Genomic DNA, 18400 nt, shown 5'->3' on the forward strand with positions numbered 1-18400 from the left:
GTTGTTAGTAGTATGAAATTGGTGACATCATTGTAATGAAATGTACACAAGGTAAAAGGGAACATTGACACATTCATAATAAATAGTGGTAAATTTGCATGTTTCAAAAGGGGGAATAATTAATGTCTATTAACAAACACATTCAGTCACCTTTCTGCACAAACTTAGGTATTAAAAAAAAAATCCCCCTTATACATTTTTTATTAAAAAAAATCTCCACACAAAATCTAAAAATCTTATGTCATACACACTCATTCCCCTTAAGCCAAAAGAAACATCCTCAAAAGAACAGTCCACCTCCCCCCAAAAGTGTGCATAATTATAAACAGTTCCCGTGTAACAGCTGGTGAGCATCCACACTCAGGGGCATTTTGGAAGTGTAGTTAATCCAATGATAATCTTAAGAACGGTTTACACATATTATCGCTTTAATTGCTACATGTGCTGTTCAATTATACCATCCCAAATTACACGGCTATAGTTTACCATCCTGTCTCGGTTCCCCCCTAATAGATGCCCTTTATCAAGCTAGCGGGAGCACCAAGACGTGCACTAATGGTCCTTCCAATGTCTAATGAATTAATTATATGTGCTCAGCCGCACTGAAGATAAGAAGAGAAATGGAAGATTAGAAAATAAAAGAGTGGATTGAGGGCTTGTGGTGTGGAGAGGACTTTATGTGTGTCCACCTATTAGAATGCAGAGTGCGTCCTGAGGTGTGAGTCACGACCCAAACTCCCTCCCTCCCTCCCTCCCTCTGCTGCCTTCCCCACCCATCCACCAACCTCACACCACCAGCAGCATCGAGCGCTAGTCACCGCCTAATGTTGTGCTTCTGACTCCACACTGGCCAAGTGAGGGTTCTGTTTCTAGGGTAACAAGCTCCTGACTCCTCCCTCCACCATCGCCCACCCGTCCTTCCCCCCTTCCCGGCACAGACCATGTGACTTTCAGGAAGGCTTCTCCATCCTCCCCTTTACTGTTATTAACCCTCTCCTAACCAGAGAGCAGCCAGGGGCTCCTCGCAGCAGGCTGCCGGGAATGATGCTCGCCTCTCAGAGGTTTCAAAGGGAATGGGCTCTAATCTCCCTGGAAGATCAAAGCAGTGTTTGATCCAAGTGAAAATTTGCATATTTAGAACGTGCCAGAGAGAGTCAGTATGGTTCTTCATGTTTTAACAACAATTTTAAAATGTAGAAAGTTTTAAATTTAAAGGGGATGATGTCAAACTTTGCATGAATACACATGATTTTATAAATTAACCCATTGATTGGTCAACAGACATTTGAACATTCCATGTAACAACAGTTTCATATTATCTAACAAATTGCTTTAGTAGCTCATTTGGTGCTATTTACTTTTTTGTGTGTTTGTATTTTTTTATCTGGAATGTGTGTAATTAAAGTTATACATTTTCTGTGTTTCTCTGAATTTAGTTGAGGGCTCTTTTGCCACGTGCTGGTATGATGTCATGCTTCTTTCACTGCTGACTCAGCAATCAAGGTCCAGTCTGCACAGGTTGAGGTAAGCGCACCACTATTATCTCTTTATTTACACCTTAGCAAGATGATTTTAAATAGAAATACAAAGAAGTATCAGCCTCTTAACAAGTATAATATCAATTTTGAAGATGACCAGTGTGTAAGATTTAGGCCTTGTGCCCTGTAGTGGTGAGAATATAGACTTTTAGGTAGAACACCTGTCCTGAATATTCTCAGGTAACAAAATGGATTTGTCCATGACCACAGCCACAAGTAATTCCAGTCCAAATCTTAGAAGTATTAAATTTAAACACATAACTTCAAAGGTGAAATTCAACAAACTGTAAAAACCTGTTGTTAAGTTATATTAATGCCTACATTTTATTGGTTTATAGTCAAATCTGTCCATCTGGGCTACTGTAAAAGGGAAGCAGAGCAACATTATACTTGTATGTATACAATACATCAGTATTTATACACTATTAAAATATGTTCATTTATACTGAATGATGAGGAATTGCATTATGTCCAGATGTCTAATATTTTGTCCTTTTGCAGCCAAAACAGCTATGTTGTCTCCATGGAGCAGACTTGATCGATCCAGTGTGTGTTGTGACACCTTTCTCTCAGAACCACACGGGCCAGCTGCAGCTCTCCACATGCTGCCCATCATTCTGGAGACACGTCAACTTTCAACCATGTTCATTTTTAGTAGCCCAATATATCTTGACCTTAATAATCAGGTTATTCTTTTCAACTGACAATGGTTAATTCCATATATATTTTTGGATGTGTTTTTAATTGTACTGAAAAAATAAGTTGATGATACTCGGTTGATTGATGGAGCCCATCAACAAAGTCATGACATCATCTTTCTCTTCCTTTCCTGAAGATGTATTACTGTAATGCAGATGTCCAACACTCACCCTGGACAGGGATTTTATCACGGAAAGAGGAACCTTGGCGTCCGGCAGTGATCTCACCTGAGTATTGCCTCATTGGCCCGACTGGCCCCGTTGGGAGGTAAGGCGGCGCAGCCTGTGTGTGCGTGCAATTGAATGGGTGAACTTTATGAATGAAAAGTCTTCGTCCTGAGCTGCAGACAGGAGATGAGATCATCGTATTGAAATGGAGAATCCTCCCTCTTAGCCTCCCCTCATACACCCGCCAACCAAGGTTGGCGCCAGTCTTAATGATTCCCATCAATGTGCATTATGGACCAAAACACACAGTCGTGGCAACGTGACTGATTACAGTTCAGACCAGTATCGGCTTCTCCCAACAGTCAGAATAAACAGGATGTCATCTTTTTATCATCTCAGACATGGCACAGCAGGTGAAAAAAGATCTGAAAGCTGTCATTTGTCAGTCACTGCCAATGATCTCATCTTTTTGTCATATTTCCTTCAGGATCGCATTCAATTGGATTTGCTGATTGGCCACATATTCCACAGCCAAAGTGACGAAGATTAACACAAGTGGCTCTCAGAAAGAATCTATAAATAGGCTTCTCAAAGTTCCCTCCCCCTCATATCCAACAGCCAAGCACACACACACCTTCGCTACACCTCCTCCCCCTTAACTGGACTCAGACAGTCTGTAACCAATCTCTACCAAGCCTTTCCTTATAGGCTGGTATTCATCAAAGGGATGCACACACAAACACACATACACACACACACACACACACACACACACACACAGACACACATTCACACGCCCTTGTACTTCTATCTTTGTGAAGACTTTTATAGGTTTGATACACTACCCAGCTCCTTACCCTAAAACCAGCCATCCCACTAACCCCCGACACTAGCCCTAACCACCCAACCATAACCTAAAATCCAATTCTATCTTCAACCGTAAACCCGAGTCTGTTCCCTCCAACAGCCCTTTGAAGTTGTGAGGCTCAGCCAAAATGTCTTCACTTCCCAACAATGTCCCCACTTTGCTAGTAGAATAATTATTTTGGTACTCAATATGAGGCAAGTACCCAGAACACACACACACACATAGGAAAACACATTCCTGCTGGCACCAGTCACTGCAGGCTTCTGTTAATTCCCTCCTACAGATTATGAGGCATGTTGCCAAACACTGCAACATTTTACATCAGCGTAATGGTGCCACAGCATTGTGTAGTGTTGTAGCTGTTTCAAAGCCTTCTCCTTTTCTTGTTCACATTTAGATTTTTTTTTCATTGTTGTTGTTTTGCTCCATAAGCCTTATCAGGTCTCTTTTGATTACATCCCCCCATCCTGCACACAAATTGTATGTAACACAGCATGTTCTGGTCCCGTTGTGCAATCCCAACGTATATGTATTATTTAAAACGAACCTGTCCTTGTTTGAATGAGAAGTTTCTCCCTGACAGGGAGGGATGCCCCGCAGCGCTCGTTCTGTGCAAGTTGGAGTAACAACAGAGGCAGAGGCTGATTTTGTTGGACATCACAGGCAGCAGCACAGACCCATGTGGGACTGAACATCCCTGATCAGGAGCCATCTAGCAACTACAAGCAGTCATAAATAAATCACGAAGACAGTTTTTAGGGAGAAAAAAGGAACGTCCATCGCTTGTTTTTTTTAGCTTACTGTTTTTGAGTAGGAATACAAGAAATCTCAGATATGAATGGTATAAAAACAACAAGAGGCCCATTTTGCTGGCCATTTTGTTTATTCCAAACATCAAATGTTCCCTAATTATATTTTTTGGCTGGGATTCTGTGATTTTTATTAATTAGAGAAATTGGATGCAAATCCCTATTAGAGTGTAAAATTCAACACAACCATCTGACTCAGCTGTCAAAATTTAAATGAGGCAATCTAGGCATTAATTGCTTGTGGGAAATGGGGAACATATTATGTTTCTATGGCTTCTTGTTCTGGTCATTTTGTCCACAGACATTTTTATCTTCAAACACTGGATAATGGAGCAGAAGGTGGATGACTCGAACTCCACCAGCGCAACTCTTTGTTTTCATTTGAATTTCAGGACACTCTGCAGAGGGAGGAATTTGTCTTCTAGACACGCTCACTTTATTCCCCCCCCCCCCACCCCACTGTCTATAAACGACACGATGAGGTCATTGTTGGGCTTTAAACCCAACACGGGCATAATCTGGGAGATAAGGGCTGGGATTTGGATTTAGCACTCGAAAAGGGTCACGTACCATTTAGACTGTCAGCGCTCGGCTCAGATGGGATCCCCAGCTGTCCCACAAATTGCATCTCCCCCTTTGTTGGCCAAATAGTTTGACTCTTGGAAGATTTTCCAGTGTTTACACTGATTTCATGATCTTCGTGGATTTTCCTGACGTGTAAAGTGAGACGCATTTTCATCTTTTACGGCATCCTTTGACATCTAGTTTAGTTTTCTTTACTAATCCCCCTAAAAGCTGTACCCAGACTGTCTTTAAAAGGCTTGATCATGGTAAAGTGTGTGACTTTGCAGTGCTTTCCCAGAGATGGCCTTTAGCACATGTTTTAATCTACCCTTCATGGAAGGTAAAAAGCACATTTGTCTAGCTCAGGCATGGGCAAACTAAGGCCCGGGGGCCACACGCGGCCCGTTAAACGTTTTAATCCGGCCCGCCAAACTTGAAAAATTAAATGAATAAACCTTGTTAATGTTAAATTTTCACTGCAATTCTGGTGTTTTCCCACTAGAAAAAAGACAGTCAGGAGGAGAGTGATGGTGATATCCTGAAGGATAACAGAACTTTCAGTGCTTTAAAATAGAAATGGTTATTATTTTTTTTAAAAGGCACATTTTATTCATTTGATTTTAAGTGTTTTAAGACTCATTCCAAAGTCAGATATTTTGTTGTAATGCTTCTCTTCATTTTCATTTGAAATTAAAGCACATGTTTTCTCCATATCCCAAGATGTGTATTTTTTCTCCAATGAGGTGAGGTTACCAAAGCACTCCATCCATCCATCTGCTCCTGGTCCAGCCCCTTTGTCAAATGTTAGAACCCATTGTGGCCCACGAATCAAAATGTTTGCCCACCCCTGGTCTAGCTGGTATGACTTTGGGATGCAGTTTCCATGTATGTATAATAACAGGAACTCTCCAAAATGGATCTTCTGTTTTACACAAAACAACAACATCAATAATAATAATAATAATAATAATAGTAACAACAACAACAACAAGGTGCTCCTTCTGGAAGGTCTCCTTGGGGTGCAGCTCTCACAGATTATGCGCCAATTATGCTCGATACAGAGGGCATTAATGCGGTTTGAAAGGATTAACGCGACGCTGTCCAGTCAAATGCTGCATGCTTTGGAGATGACATCATTTCGATCACCTCACATACCGACTGACCCTCCTACTCAAGTGCATATACTTCCATCTACCTGCGGACGTCCCGCGTCTGAACGCACCAGAGCTCGTCACGGCGCACTGGCCCTCTCATAGGAGGACTCCACCGCTCCCTCCCTCGCCTCCTCTTCTCTGCCTCTCCTCTCCTCTGCTTTCCTCTCCGGTTCTGTTTACTATGTGAGAGAGTGGTATATATTCACGAGTGTGCGCAGACCGCATCCTTACTGGAGAATGGAAAGGGTATAGGAGGTGAAGAGGAAGAGAAATATAGCTGTGAATCATCTCCCCTGGAAAAAAATCGCGAGAGGAGAGGCAGTGTGGAGATACCGCGGTGTATATCAAGGAGGGGAAGTGATTATATCGTCAAGACTAAGCAAGAGGGACGTTTATGATTGAAACAAATTTCCAAACTATAGTGTGGAATACGCTTTTCCAGCCACATCCATGGACGTCGGCTTGTGGCACTGAGGTAGGATGCGCTATTTTATTGATGGCATCGTCCAGCCGCGTCGTGGGCAGCAATTTGAAGGTCTGCAGTTGTTCTTGTGCTTAGACGCGTTCCGTGTTTTTGCGATGTAATCCGCTTTCCGTGTCTGCCTGCAAATTTCGCGTTGTCAGTGATGCTGAGGGGGGATCCAAAGCCACCAGCAGGTGCGTGAAAAAGCGACGAGGCGCCCGTGATGCAGCCACAACGCGCTGGCCTGTATCAGAGCGTTTCAACCAGCTTCCCCGCAGCTCCCGCAGCTGATACCTCCAATAAATAGTAGGACGTTTATGGAGAGGCTGGCTCACTCAGATGTGAACGATGTGTGATTGTTCCAGGTTTCACACACCAGATGTGTCTCAGTGATGGAGTTTGTCTGCACCCAAAATTCAAATGAGAGATTTTTTTCTCTCTCGTGAGCTTTATGGTTGCGGTTTGGCTAATGGATCCTCCTGGACAGGATGGAAATGATTTATTGTGTTTCTCCTTCTAATTATGTAGGTGGACAGTAGTGGTTTCCCAACATATGAGCCTCCCAATTCCAAATATATTAGACCTATCTGGAAAACAGCCATCCATCCATCTAGAACGTGAACACTAGCGCATTATTGTGTCATTAATTCAGGAAAAGCTGTCAGATTCCATTGCCTGTCAGGAATAGCAGAGGTGAAGTCAATCGCTTCAGAAAGCACCTGACATGAAGTAGTGCATTTTCACCTCTGCTGAGCTTGTTCATGCTGCTGCCCAAGGAGAAATGACAAGCGTTGGAGCATCTCGCAGACTCTATGCAGCCTTCATTTTGATCCCATTTCAATATAGCAGCAATATTGCTGAAGCAAAACAACATTGGTGACACCAATCAGTGTACACTTGGCTGGTTTTTGAGTAATATTCCCTGTAAGGAGACATTTAATTAAAGTGAGTTAGCCCCAAGATGGAGGTCTGTGGCACATTTTATTAAAAGTAATCCTAGAGTGAGGATGCTTTCCTCCTCAACCTGGATCAAATTAAATGCCTCAAGAAGTCATTCTTGTTACATTCAGCTTGAAACTAATTGCCAATATATCATTTATGGGGGGGCAATTGAGATTTTAATGTCCTTCAGTGGCATAATTTGTTCAGTGTTCAGTGATTTTTTTAAGATCCCATTTTGTTTTTTTCTGCTGTAGCCGTTGTTTTATTTACTCCTTATGCTTTTTTTATCTTTTAGATGACACAATGAATGACTCAGAATTAAGATTTAGCATATTAGATAAAAACTGTTAGTCTCATAGGGCTGCTAAATACCTGTTTGACAGAAGAGATGCTCTCCTATTAATCTAATATATGGAATAATATTCTGCAGTTTAGGTTTCTTTTTCACGCTCTTTCTCTTCTTTCTCTGTGTTTGATCTTGTCAAGGTTTGTGCTTCTCTAAGTGTTCTGATGACCACGACCACTTATGGCACTCATTCACGAACCTCGCGCTCCTTCCCCTTCCCTGTCGGGCTTCAACACACCCCTCTCTGATCCTCCATCCTTTCGCCGCCTCGATGCCGAAACACCCTGCACCCCGGAGATGGACCTCACCCCGACCCAGTGCGTCCTTCGTAACGTTCTGTCCATAGACACTGGCGGTGCTGTTGAGCCCAGGGGTGGAGGGGGAGAAGAGGGCCACACTGCTGGCCAAAACCAGACGCCAGGGGAGGAACAACCGGACCACTTTGCCAACAGCATCCTGAAGCTCCACGATCACAGTGGAAATCCCGGACTGACGGAGGGAGAGGGCCAGGACCTGGACGGCAGCATGGTTAGAAGCCAGGCAGGTGACGGCAGGCTTCAGTGCCAGTCCACAGCAGGAGGGTTTCTAGAGGGTTTGTTCGGGTGTCTTCGGCCCGTCTGGACTATGATTGGCAAAGCATACTCCACGGAGCATAAACACGACCTGGATGGTGAGTATGAAAGTGAAATCAGTGGAAACTAATGAAATGATCCTAGAAGTGACTCCCTCAATGGCCATGTGGTGAACAAACACCTTCCTTGACATGATGGAGCTGCAGCCAGAGACTCTATCAAAGCAGCAAAGGGTTTATTTTCCCCTGACAGCCCCTCCCCGTCCCTTTTCCTGTTTGGGCCCTCCCCATCCTCCACCCCCCCCATTGAAACTAGCTCCCTGCAATGCTGTGTTGTTTATGTCTGCAGCTACTACAATAACGCGTGGCTCCCCTGGGATTCCTCTGCCAAATCTGCCGCATGAATAATGCATGGCCACGCTCTGACCCTCTCATCTCTATTAACGCAAACCTGACAAACACACATGTGAGATGACTGAACCCACGCACAGCTTCATGCCCACAAATAGGACTCTCTAATGAGCCTGAGTGAAACACATAACATCAGAAAAACAGAAATATGCCACCAACAAACCTGTTAAAATAAACACATCGCACACCAGGAAGTCAGGTGGCCGATTTACATGTCATCTTTTTTTTTTTTTTTACCCTTCTGCTGTTTTATCACCCATTTCACCCCTCGCCTCCCCCTCCTCTCCTCCACCTCATTGTCTCCTTTCCACCTTCTTTTCATCCCGGGCTGTTATCACTCCCAGCCCATCTGCACCTCGCTGCTCCGCTCCTCTGTGCTGCATCCCAGGGAGTCGTGTGCGCCGTCAAGGGGTAAAACAGATACTATGAAAGCGAAATAAATATGGCTATTGCAGCTGAATGCCTGTCTGTCATATTACAATAGTCTATTCTTAGGCTTTGATTGGATTGAACGTATCGTTACAGAAAGCAGGAACGTCGCCTGTCCTTTATTGATTGTGAAGGACTGAGCTGCTGAGCAGTCGAACCGCTGCTGTTTTGTTGGGTCAGATGTAGCTCATGCTTTTATATGTCCTCAATCTATCACCAGAGAGCATTAATCATTCACAGTGTCCTTATTAATATGATAAATGTGTCTGAATCTTCTTCAAGAATAGCTGCGGAGCAGGAGGTGTATTTCCTCTGTATTAACCGTCTGCCTTTAGTCACACGCACCCTGATGACCCTCTTTCTCTTTTACACACACACACCCCAACACACATCCTTGTGCTTCTATCATTGTGAAGACATCGCCTAGCCTGCCTATCCTAAACCTATTCATCACAACTAAAATGTCTGTCCCACACCTAGACCCTAACCTTTTCCAAAACTCAGTTCCAACCTGGACCTTAAAACCATTTCTTATCCCTCAACCGGACCTTTGAATTAATGCGGACCAGCCCAAATGTCCTCACTTTCCTAGTGAAATACATATTTTGGTATTTTTAAACCCACATTACCGGCGCAGACACTAACCCCTCCACCCCCCCTCACCCTGCAGCAGTAATATTCCTCTCCCATGGCCCCTCCCTCATCCAACCCTCCCTTGAGCCTTGGACCCCTGTTTCGTGTCAGCCCCACAATGGCACTAAGCAGGATTTAGGATGCTGGGGGAGAATTACCCATAGGAGATTACAGCTTCCTGTCTGTACACTCCAGTCTTAGGTTAAGATGAGGTTGAAGAAGATACACTATCAGTGTGAGCACTGTGCCGACTGGTAAAGCCAGGGCTTACTACACAGTTTAGTGGCATTTGTATAGGTCTTTTATTCTTAAACACCTATGTTTATTGTTCCTTGAATAATGCTTCACACATTGTGCCTTTTGCGCTTTTTGATCTTAATCGCATAAAAACAATGCCCCAATATTATTGATAACATATTAGAATTTTTGGGCCTGCTGCCCTGTTAGAGCATTTGCTGTCATTCTAAATGCAGGAAGAAAGATGCAGTTCTTGTCCATACATTAAATACGACACTGTTGTTACCAGATAACAAGCTTTGTATTCAGATTTATCTTTATTCTGCCCGTCAGCCACCTAATCCATCTGATTTTCGATTGTTTTGGTTTCGTTAGATTAATCTGGCATTTGTATTTTTATTTCTTTAATAGATCGGGCATCACTTGTGTCCATAAAAGCACATAACAGTATATATGCTAATAAAATCACAGGACAGATGGAGTTTTGTCTCTTGACTAAAATAACTGGGGAGCATTAACATTAAAGGCTATGCCAAATAAATTAAACCTACATCCCCTAAGCTAAACATGCTCTCTTTCCCCCAACCTCAGAGGCCTGGGAGGTTCCCTTTGAGGAGATATCTGACCTGCAGTGGGTGGGCAGTGGCGCTCAGGGAGCTGTCTTCTTGGGCAAGCTACACGGACAGGAAGTGGCAGTAAAGAAAGTGCGGAACATCAAAGAGACGGACATCAAGCACCTACGCAAGCTCAAACACCCCAACATCATCACTTTCAAGTTAGTAGAAATTGGATCACAGTGCAGGTTCTTAAGCTGAATTTGATTCATTCCTGCAGAGAAGAACTAAGAAATGCAGATTATAGAGTGATGCTGTGAACTCTGTTCCGTCTTAACGTGCACCCTTCTGCACTCTTCCAGAGGTATTTGCACGCAGGCTCCGTGTTACTGCATCATCATGGAGTACTGTGCACAGGGGCAGCTGTATGAGGTGCTGAGAGCAGGCAGGAAGATCCAACCGTGCCTGCTCATGGACTGGGCCATGGGCATCGCTGGAGGAATGAACTACCTGCACCTCCACAAGATCATCCACAGAGATCTGAAGTCCCCAAAGTGAGTGAAATGACACTCGGGGATGATAAATATTAATAAGTATAATCACATAGCATGATTCTAACCTTTACAATACTTATATGAGGTTGATATTAATACTTTAATAAAAAATAAACAATTACCATTTGACATTTATTGCCTGAAATGAATGATGGATAAAATGAAGTGAACAATAATAATAATGGTTAATAAATTATGTGGTTTTAATGTCTTATTTCGATGTTTGGTTGTTTTTTCCTGTTGCAATGTAAAGTGTCTTTGATTTCACTAATTTGTGGAGTTACATCACATGTTGCTTCCATTGTCATTTGCAAACAAAACCTTATTGTGGAGCGAGATATTTTCTCTGAATTGAGCGATTCACCTTAACTTTGGGGACCCTCTTCCCTCTCAGCATGTTGATCACTTACGACGATTCGGTGAAGATCTCGGATTTCGGCACCTCCAAAGAGCTCAGCGACAAGAGCACCAAGATGTCCTTTGCTGGTACGGTGGCCTGGATGGCCCCCGAGGTCATACGCAATGAACCTGTCTCGGAGAAGGTGGATATTTGGTAGGTGTCCCATCCCTTTCAAACCATCTGAACATTTATCAGTTTCTTTTATGATTTCCCTAAGCTGCCATAAAATCTCATTATCTGCAGCCCTCTGCAGTACAGAGCACAGGATCCCATTTCTAGAAAATCTATTCACTATTACATCCAATATCTCATTACAGGAAATTCTATAGGCCCTCTGCTGTATCTGATGGGATATCCTGTGTTTAAGCCTCGATTCTGCTCAATGCATTCTCCCTCTCTCATGTCTCCCTTTCTCTCTCTCTCTCTCATCCCGCATCCCTCCATCGCTCTTCCGCCTGTATCCTGAAAGGAGTGATGGCTAATTTAATAATTGATTTGCCAGATGCTGCAGTGCTCAGGAGAGGCTGGAATAACCTTCTGAGCCTGCAGAGGGTTTGGCACAGAGCCATCAGTGCATTAGCAAAGATGTGAAAATAGGATTAAAAAGCTTTTGGTGCATACAGACAGTGAAGCATATGGGTCTTTACTGCCCTGTTTTGTTTTAGTTTATGTAAAGGGCACAGTAACCCGTGCCTCAGCTGCATTTGTGAAAACATGTCACACGCTCACAAATGGCTACAGTATGATAAAAGGAAACGTCTAAAAATATCCTAGTGATCCTTTTTTCCTTTTAACTGAATCACTTCACATCTGTACTTAATATAATATTTCCATAATTTATCACATTGCCTAATGAAATAATTAGTGTAGAGTAATTAAAACATTCAGTAGTAGTACTGCTTCATCTACACGGAGCATGCATGAAGAGACCGAATATATACGCATAATAACACACCTCCTCAAAGCTGTGCATGATGCTACAGGCACCTTGGATACTGTACATGGTCGCCATGGCAACGTTCACAGTCACCAACAACAGATTTTGCTTGGATACCTTCCCACAGGGTGCTGCTCTCCTAACAAACAGGGCTGGAGCTCCTCAGTGAAGCAATGAACTGTAGAGACGTAGAGCATCCGGTGTGTTGATCTGCACATTATGTGCGTAAAAATATTGATACACACGGTTTTTATTACACACTGTCTCCCTACACTATATAAGCTACAAATGATGAATCATAATTCACAAAATAGGATTTTTTAATAGGAAGAAACATTTGCAAACTGGTAAACTTATTAGGCGCACAGTTATGGCAAATTACTGTCATATTGAGATTCCAAAATAAGCTTCAATGTTTTGTGCCAGAATCCATCCAGGTGGCATTTATTGAAGTCATAAAACTTTCATTGCACTGAATATTTGTCTTCATTTTGGAGTTTCAGTGGTGAAGGAAGCTATTTTAAAATAAAACCACTACCTCAAAAATTCTATTAAATAAACTTGACTGTATATACCTGAAATTCCACCAAATGACCAAATACAGACTCATTTTACAACCTTTTGGTCGCTCCAAACCTATGGTTATTTTTTCAGTCACGGTTGTCTGCTTTGATCAAAGCATTTGATCGTAAATGTGCCACACCTCCGTGCAGGTCCTTTGGTGTGGTGCTGTGGGAGATGCTAACAGGAGAGGTGCCCTACAAGGATGTGGATTCCTCCGCTATCATCTGGGGAGTTGGCAACAACAGCCTGCATCTGCCTGTGCCCGAGAGCTGTCCAGACAGCTTCAAACTGCTGCTGAGGCAGTGCTGGTGAGTGTGGCTGGAGGCTGGTGAGAGACCAGAAGTGAGAGTCACCAGTGACTGACAGACTGTTGCTAATTCCTTAGTGGGCATATTCATTCTAGTTTTCAGGCAATGATTGGGGACCTTGGGTAGTCAGGCTGCCCCTGATTTTAAAGTAGCCTCTTCAATAGCATCGCCTTCAAAAAAACCCAGCTGTGGCAAAGGTGGTTCAATTTACTGGTGACTTTCTTCCAGGAACTGTAAGCCGAGGAACAGGCCTTCCTTTCGACAGATTCTCCTGCATTTGGACATCGCTTCAGCAGATATCCTGTCGACTCCTCAAGAAACATACTTTCAATCTCAGGTAAGCCTCTCTTACTGTTTATTAATAGATAGTATTTAAATGGTTATTAATTAAACTGAGATGACATCTGGATACAAATGTCAACTACAAAAAGAAGGTACAGAGAGAAGGAGGTGAAATTCGTGAGCTGATTTGATGACAATATGATGTTGCTTCCATGGTTTTTGCCCCGTGACACATCTGAGCACCGTTGCCACTAATGGGCTGGGGGATGGGGAGCGGTGACAGATATGTTTGATGCACTGCGCACCCAAACAATCCGGGGATTTGGAAGGAAGCCTATAATTGTGTGGAAGATATGTGTTTAATCACTGTGAAAGCACAGATTTGTTACGACTGAGTGACATTCAATCGGGAGACGCGCTCACGGACGCTCGGTCATTTCTTTTCTTCTCCATATCCCCTCCATTTATACCTCACAACACACAATACAATGTGTTCTTTTCACTTGCCCCGGTCCCTTTTATTTTTCCTCCCTTCTCTCCTTCCCCCACTGCTACGCTGCTCACTGTCTTTCCTCTCCGCCTCATAATGGATTTTGTGACGTTCAAAGACGTATTTTCTGGAGTGTATTGATTATTTTTAATGGCAGAGAGCAAGGAGAGGGGAGAAAGGAGGGACTGGAGACATGTAGAGCACAGTCCATTATCTTAATAAAAAGAGCGTCAGTCATGCTTGGCTGTATGCGACACACACGTGCGCGTGCGTAACTTCCTTTGTCCTTTGATATCGCAGGTATCAGATGTCAACTCTCGTGCTTCACAGCATACGAAAACGCGCACGCTAGCAAATTTTGTTTTATTTAATAATCTGATAGCTGGAAGGTTTTTGTCAGTGTTGTACATGAAATTCAGCAAATCAAAGGATGATTTGGCAAGAACACATGACCTCTCTCCTGTTGTTAATATTATTACTCAATCCATATCCATGTCATTTTTTACAATCTAAACCACATGAACACATCCGTTAAATGCAATCTAATGTGAAGTAGAGAGACAAGAATGTGCAGAGTATCACTCAGGCACCTTCTTGCTCCTCTGCTGAAGTTCTGATTTCTGCTTGTATGGCACAACATAAGCATCTGATGGTGTTTTTTCCACAGACATTCTTTTATTTTAACCCTTAAAATGACAGCAGTAAGTCTTAAAATCCGGTTCTGACGGGTGTAATTGCTCATCTCTCCAGGTGGAATGGAGGGACGAGGTGAGGCACCACTTTGAGAAGATCAAATCCGAGGGCACGTGTCTTCACAGGCTGGACGAGGAGCTGATCAAGCGACGCAGAGAAGAGCTCAGGTTAGAACCCACCGAGCCCCATCATTAACGACTGACCCCAGTTCTGAGACGCACATGCACCAGTGACAGATGTAAAGAAATGGAACCGTTCTACATTTGTCCGCAGGCATGCTCTGGACATCCGGGAGCACTATGAGAGGAAGCTGGAGAGAGCCAACAACCTGTACATGGAGCTTAATGCCATTATGCTGCAACTGGAAATCAAAGAGAAAGAACTGCACAAGTAAGAAACTCGCATCAGTTTTGGATGAAAACTGTAAATTAGTAAATACTGGTTTAAAAAGAGTACAATCTTTCTGAATTTTTCACACTGTCCTACAGCAAGCAACTTTAAATTTAAGATGAAGCACAGGGTCGTTAAATCGGTCACTCGTGGCCAATGCGTAAAAAAGTGCTATTTGTAAACAGCATTTAATGCCAGTTTGATTGACTTTTGTGCTGATTCCTCAGGAGGGAGCAGTCACTGGACAAGAAGTACCAGGGCTGCTTCAAGCATCACAGCTCCAGACAGTCGGCCTCCTCCAATTCCATGGAGAAACTCATGAAGAAACGCAACATACCTCAAAAACTGCCCTCACACAGCAAGAGGTGAGACAGCGGGAACGTCTGTGCACGTGCAGTGTTCATACATGAAACCTTTTGTTTAGTTGAATAGTTACATGTTTTCCCCATCCTTTTCCTTATTGTTAATTCTTTTTCCTGAATCCTACTGCTTTTCAGGCCGGATTTACTAAAGTCAGAGGTCATCCTTCCCAAACTGGACTCTTCAATGACTCAGGTCACAATCAACAACAAGGGTTCTACCTCCCCTGGCCGCTCACGCCGAGGAAAGCCTCGCTATCGGAAGGCCGGTAAAGGCAGCACCGGCGACTTGGCTCAGCTCAAAGCCACTCTCTCCTCATCACTAGCGATCGTCAACTCCACCACATCAGTTCCCAGTAGCAAGCAGCGCTTAGACCCCAGCGCAGCCATCAGGGGCCTCCAGCATGACCTGCTGCTCAAGAAAATGTACTCCTCCAGCCCGGATCTCATTTCCACCACGGTGGAGGCCGAGGGACGCAGGAAGGGTCTGGTCAGTCCAGGGCTGGACCGAGTGGGCAGCCTGAGTGCATCGACTGGGCTCGTGGATGGCAGACGGACTCCGGGGACGGGGGAAGGGCCGAACGCAGATGTGGGGACTGAGGACCTGGCAGGGATCCCTCCACGCAGTGACACGCCAAGCGAGGACGCAGCTTCCATTCCATTCTCAAGTAGTCCCGACTCCCCGTGTGGCAGGGGAGCAGCCGTGGGAAGGGCATCCGTGCTTGGAAACAGTCGCGTTTCACACGAGGGCGAGGAGAAGGAGGAGGGGACGGTGATAACGCGCTCGCCACGGAGTCAACGCCTCACGCCTGCAGCACTGCTCTACAGGGCGGCAGTCACGCGCAGTCAGGTGAGGCCGAAACGGGTCAAACTTGGGCCCAAGGTCGTTAAATGATGCCGACTTTTTATAATATGTTTATAATATGTTTCCATTGGGTTTGTAATCTTTACATTTTATCTCCAGAGACGTGGCGTCTCTTCAGAGGAAGAAGAAGGAGAGGTGGACAGTGAAGTAGAGTTACCAAGGAGACGGTAAGAGTCTCGGTGATGTCACATACACATTAATAGAAAACGCAGGGCATTATCTTCAAACTGATGTGCAGCCACGCTGCATTTGCAAGCATGTGAATGCTGTTAGCGACCACCACGACCACAGTGGCTGTGCAGCATCTTGGATGCCAACACGGTGTATTAATGGCGTCTCTGCACGCTTTCCTTTTCCAGGCGCACCGTGAGCATGACCAAGTGCCAGTCCCTGTCCACGTTCAGCTCAGAGAACTTGTCTGTGTCAGACGGTGAGGAAGGCAACACCACCGACCACTCCCACAGCGGAACACCGGATGTTGTCAGCACCAACACCGACGAGCGCCTTGACGACAAGAGCGACGACCTGCTCTCTCAGGGTTCAGAGATCCCCGCCGACCCGTCCGACCTCACCCAGCTGGGCTCAGATGGGCTTTCTGAAAAAGAGGCCATTCTTCAACGGGTCAAATCCCAGCTCACGACCAACGACCAAAATTATGAGGTACTGTATATACCGTATATACATACTGTATATATATATCAAGGCACATAGACACAGTAAAAAAACAAAGTTTACTGACTGAATTCAAATGTCATTACAGCTATTGCAAAAAATTTTGAATGAATATTTTAGAAACTAAGACTGTACAATGAAATTTAAAAACCCAAATCAGCCTCAGAGGGTACAATCGTCCCAATTCTGGCAACTTGCTCAGTAGCGCCATCTTTTGGGAAGTAGATTAAATTACATTACGCCATTATTCAAACTCCGTGATGAACGCTTGACGATTAGTTGCTTTAAAATGGTTGACGATTGGAATTCTTCACATCTTGCTGTCTTTCCTCCCCACCAGGGTCTGTACGATGACTCAGACTGTGACAGCACCGAACTGGACCATTCAGGCAGCGCAGAACCCAACCAGCCCACTGGCAACTGGTGAAAATCGGACACTTGGAAACGGACTTTGAACGCACCATTTGCTCCAACACAACAATGAATACACACACAAGTTGCAGAGACAAGAGGAAGAAACTGACCATCTGTGTTCCCCATCTCACCATCAAACACAAAAGCAGCCCTGGTCTTCAGGTCTTCAAAATATGACCGAAGACAAGCTGTAGCGTCCCTTTTGGATTTGACCAGAGGGCACCAGAGTGAGGGCAACCGTGGCTGCCCTCACTCATCTCTACAAGAACCTTTCCAAGGTGTCGGCTACGGGCCATCAGCTCAGACTCTCTCTTATCTTCCAGGGACATTTGATCGGAAAAGGTGTCATGTTATTTTCTGTGGTGTCTTTTGACAACATTATAAACTATCAGGGCTTCTATTTTGATGTTTCTGTTGATGCTACTTGGGCAGATACTGACTGCTGACGTTGCTGCTTGCACTTAAAGAAATTTACTTATTTCCTTATCGCCATTTACGTTCAAAGCATTATGCACGGATTTGTTTACGTTAAAAAATGTACTGTAGTTAAAGATGATTTTCTTTTTATATTTTGCGTTTTTATTTATTGTCAGTTATTTTTCACTTTTCTACATTTTAATATAAATGTGAATACGTGAGGCTGTCAAATGGACACTTCCTAAAGGTGAGATTGTATTATTTAATGGTGCTGATGTTTCTAATTAGGTGGCACTAATCTGAACCTCAAAAAGCTTACGATAGTAGAATGTACTGTAGCTGCTCATGCCTGAGCATCAAGAAACGTAAGAAAAAAAAGCAACGAGAACAAGGAAAAAGCAATATGTCTGCTCGCTGTCGTGTCCCATCACAGGGCAAAAGAACCACAAGCTTTTTTAATGGGTTTTGCTTTTTTTGTTGTGTAAAAATGTCCCTTAAATTCATTCTGGGAATGTAAATAGCATCAGATTAGCATGTGGAGAAAATAACTTACTGGTCTACTGAGGGGGAAAGAAGAGCAGATGTTTGGTAGACAAAGAGTAAACCTCAATCACTTGAATTTATGGATGACAGACCAGCAGAACAAGCCTCACAGCATTAATGGCTTCTT

General features: G+C 43.9%; 1 protein-coding gene and 1 long non-coding RNA gene across 6 annotated transcripts; both read left to right on the forward strand.

Annotated features, from left to right (window-relative positions):
• Positions 1-1011: 1011 nt before the first annotated feature.
• Positions 1012-5106, forward strand: LOC115247024 (uncharacterized). 5 transcript variants are annotated; one of them, XR_003886117.1, is made up of 7 exons: positions 1012-1153; positions 1437-1524; positions 1877-1930; positions 2040-2224; positions 2393-2504; positions 2631-2817; positions 2892-5106. It is a non-coding gene; the product is annotated as an uncharacterized lncRNA (long non-coding RNA). The 5 variants fall into 5 exon arrangements; XR_003886116.1 differs by having other exon boundaries at positions 2374-2817; XR_003886115.1 differs by having other exon boundaries at positions 2393-2817.
• Positions 5107-5881: 775 nt separating this feature from the next.
• LOC101069629 (mitogen-activated protein kinase kinase kinase 12-like) lies at positions 5882-18041 on the forward strand. The gene is made up of 14 exons (XM_003973441.2): positions 5882-6274; positions 7691-8220; positions 10423-10606; positions 10748-10939; positions 11334-11492; positions 12990-13148; positions 13377-13485; positions 14671-14780; positions 14887-15003; positions 15231-15368; positions 15501-16212; positions 16327-16394; positions 16587-16887; positions 17240-18041. Exons 2-14 carry the CDS (start codon positions 7731-7733, stop codon positions 17324-17326), a joined length of 2826 nt encoding a protein of 941 aa, XP_003973490.2. The 5' UTR covers positions 5882-6274; positions 7691-7730; the 3' UTR covers positions 17327-18041.
• The last annotated feature ends 359 nt before the right edge of the window (positions 18042-18400 follow it).

The sequence above is a fragment of the Takifugu rubripes genome, chromosome 19 (genome assembly GCF_901000725.2).
Source record: "Takifugu rubripes chromosome 19, fTakRub1.2, whole genome shotgun sequence".
NCBI lineage: Eukaryota > Metazoa > Chordata > Actinopteri > Tetraodontiformes > Tetraodontidae > Takifugu > Takifugu rubripes.

What these genes read in the sequence shown, in the direction of transcription:
- LOC101069629 (XM_003973441.2), top strand. Translation starts at nt 7,731, where the DNA reads ATGGCACTCATTCACGAACCTCGCGCTCCTTCCCCTTCCCTGTCGGGC. An exon ending in CTGCTGCTGAGGCAGTGCTG is followed by an intron (nt 13,149 to 13,376) that starts GTGAGTGTGGCT and finishes ACTTTCTTCCAG; the next exon opens with GAACTGTAAGCCGAGGAACA. An exon ending in CGGCAGTCACGCGCAGTCAG is followed by an intron (nt 16,213 to 16,326) that starts GTGAGGCCGAAA and finishes TTTTATCTCCAG; the next exon opens with AGACGTGGCGTCTCTTCAGA.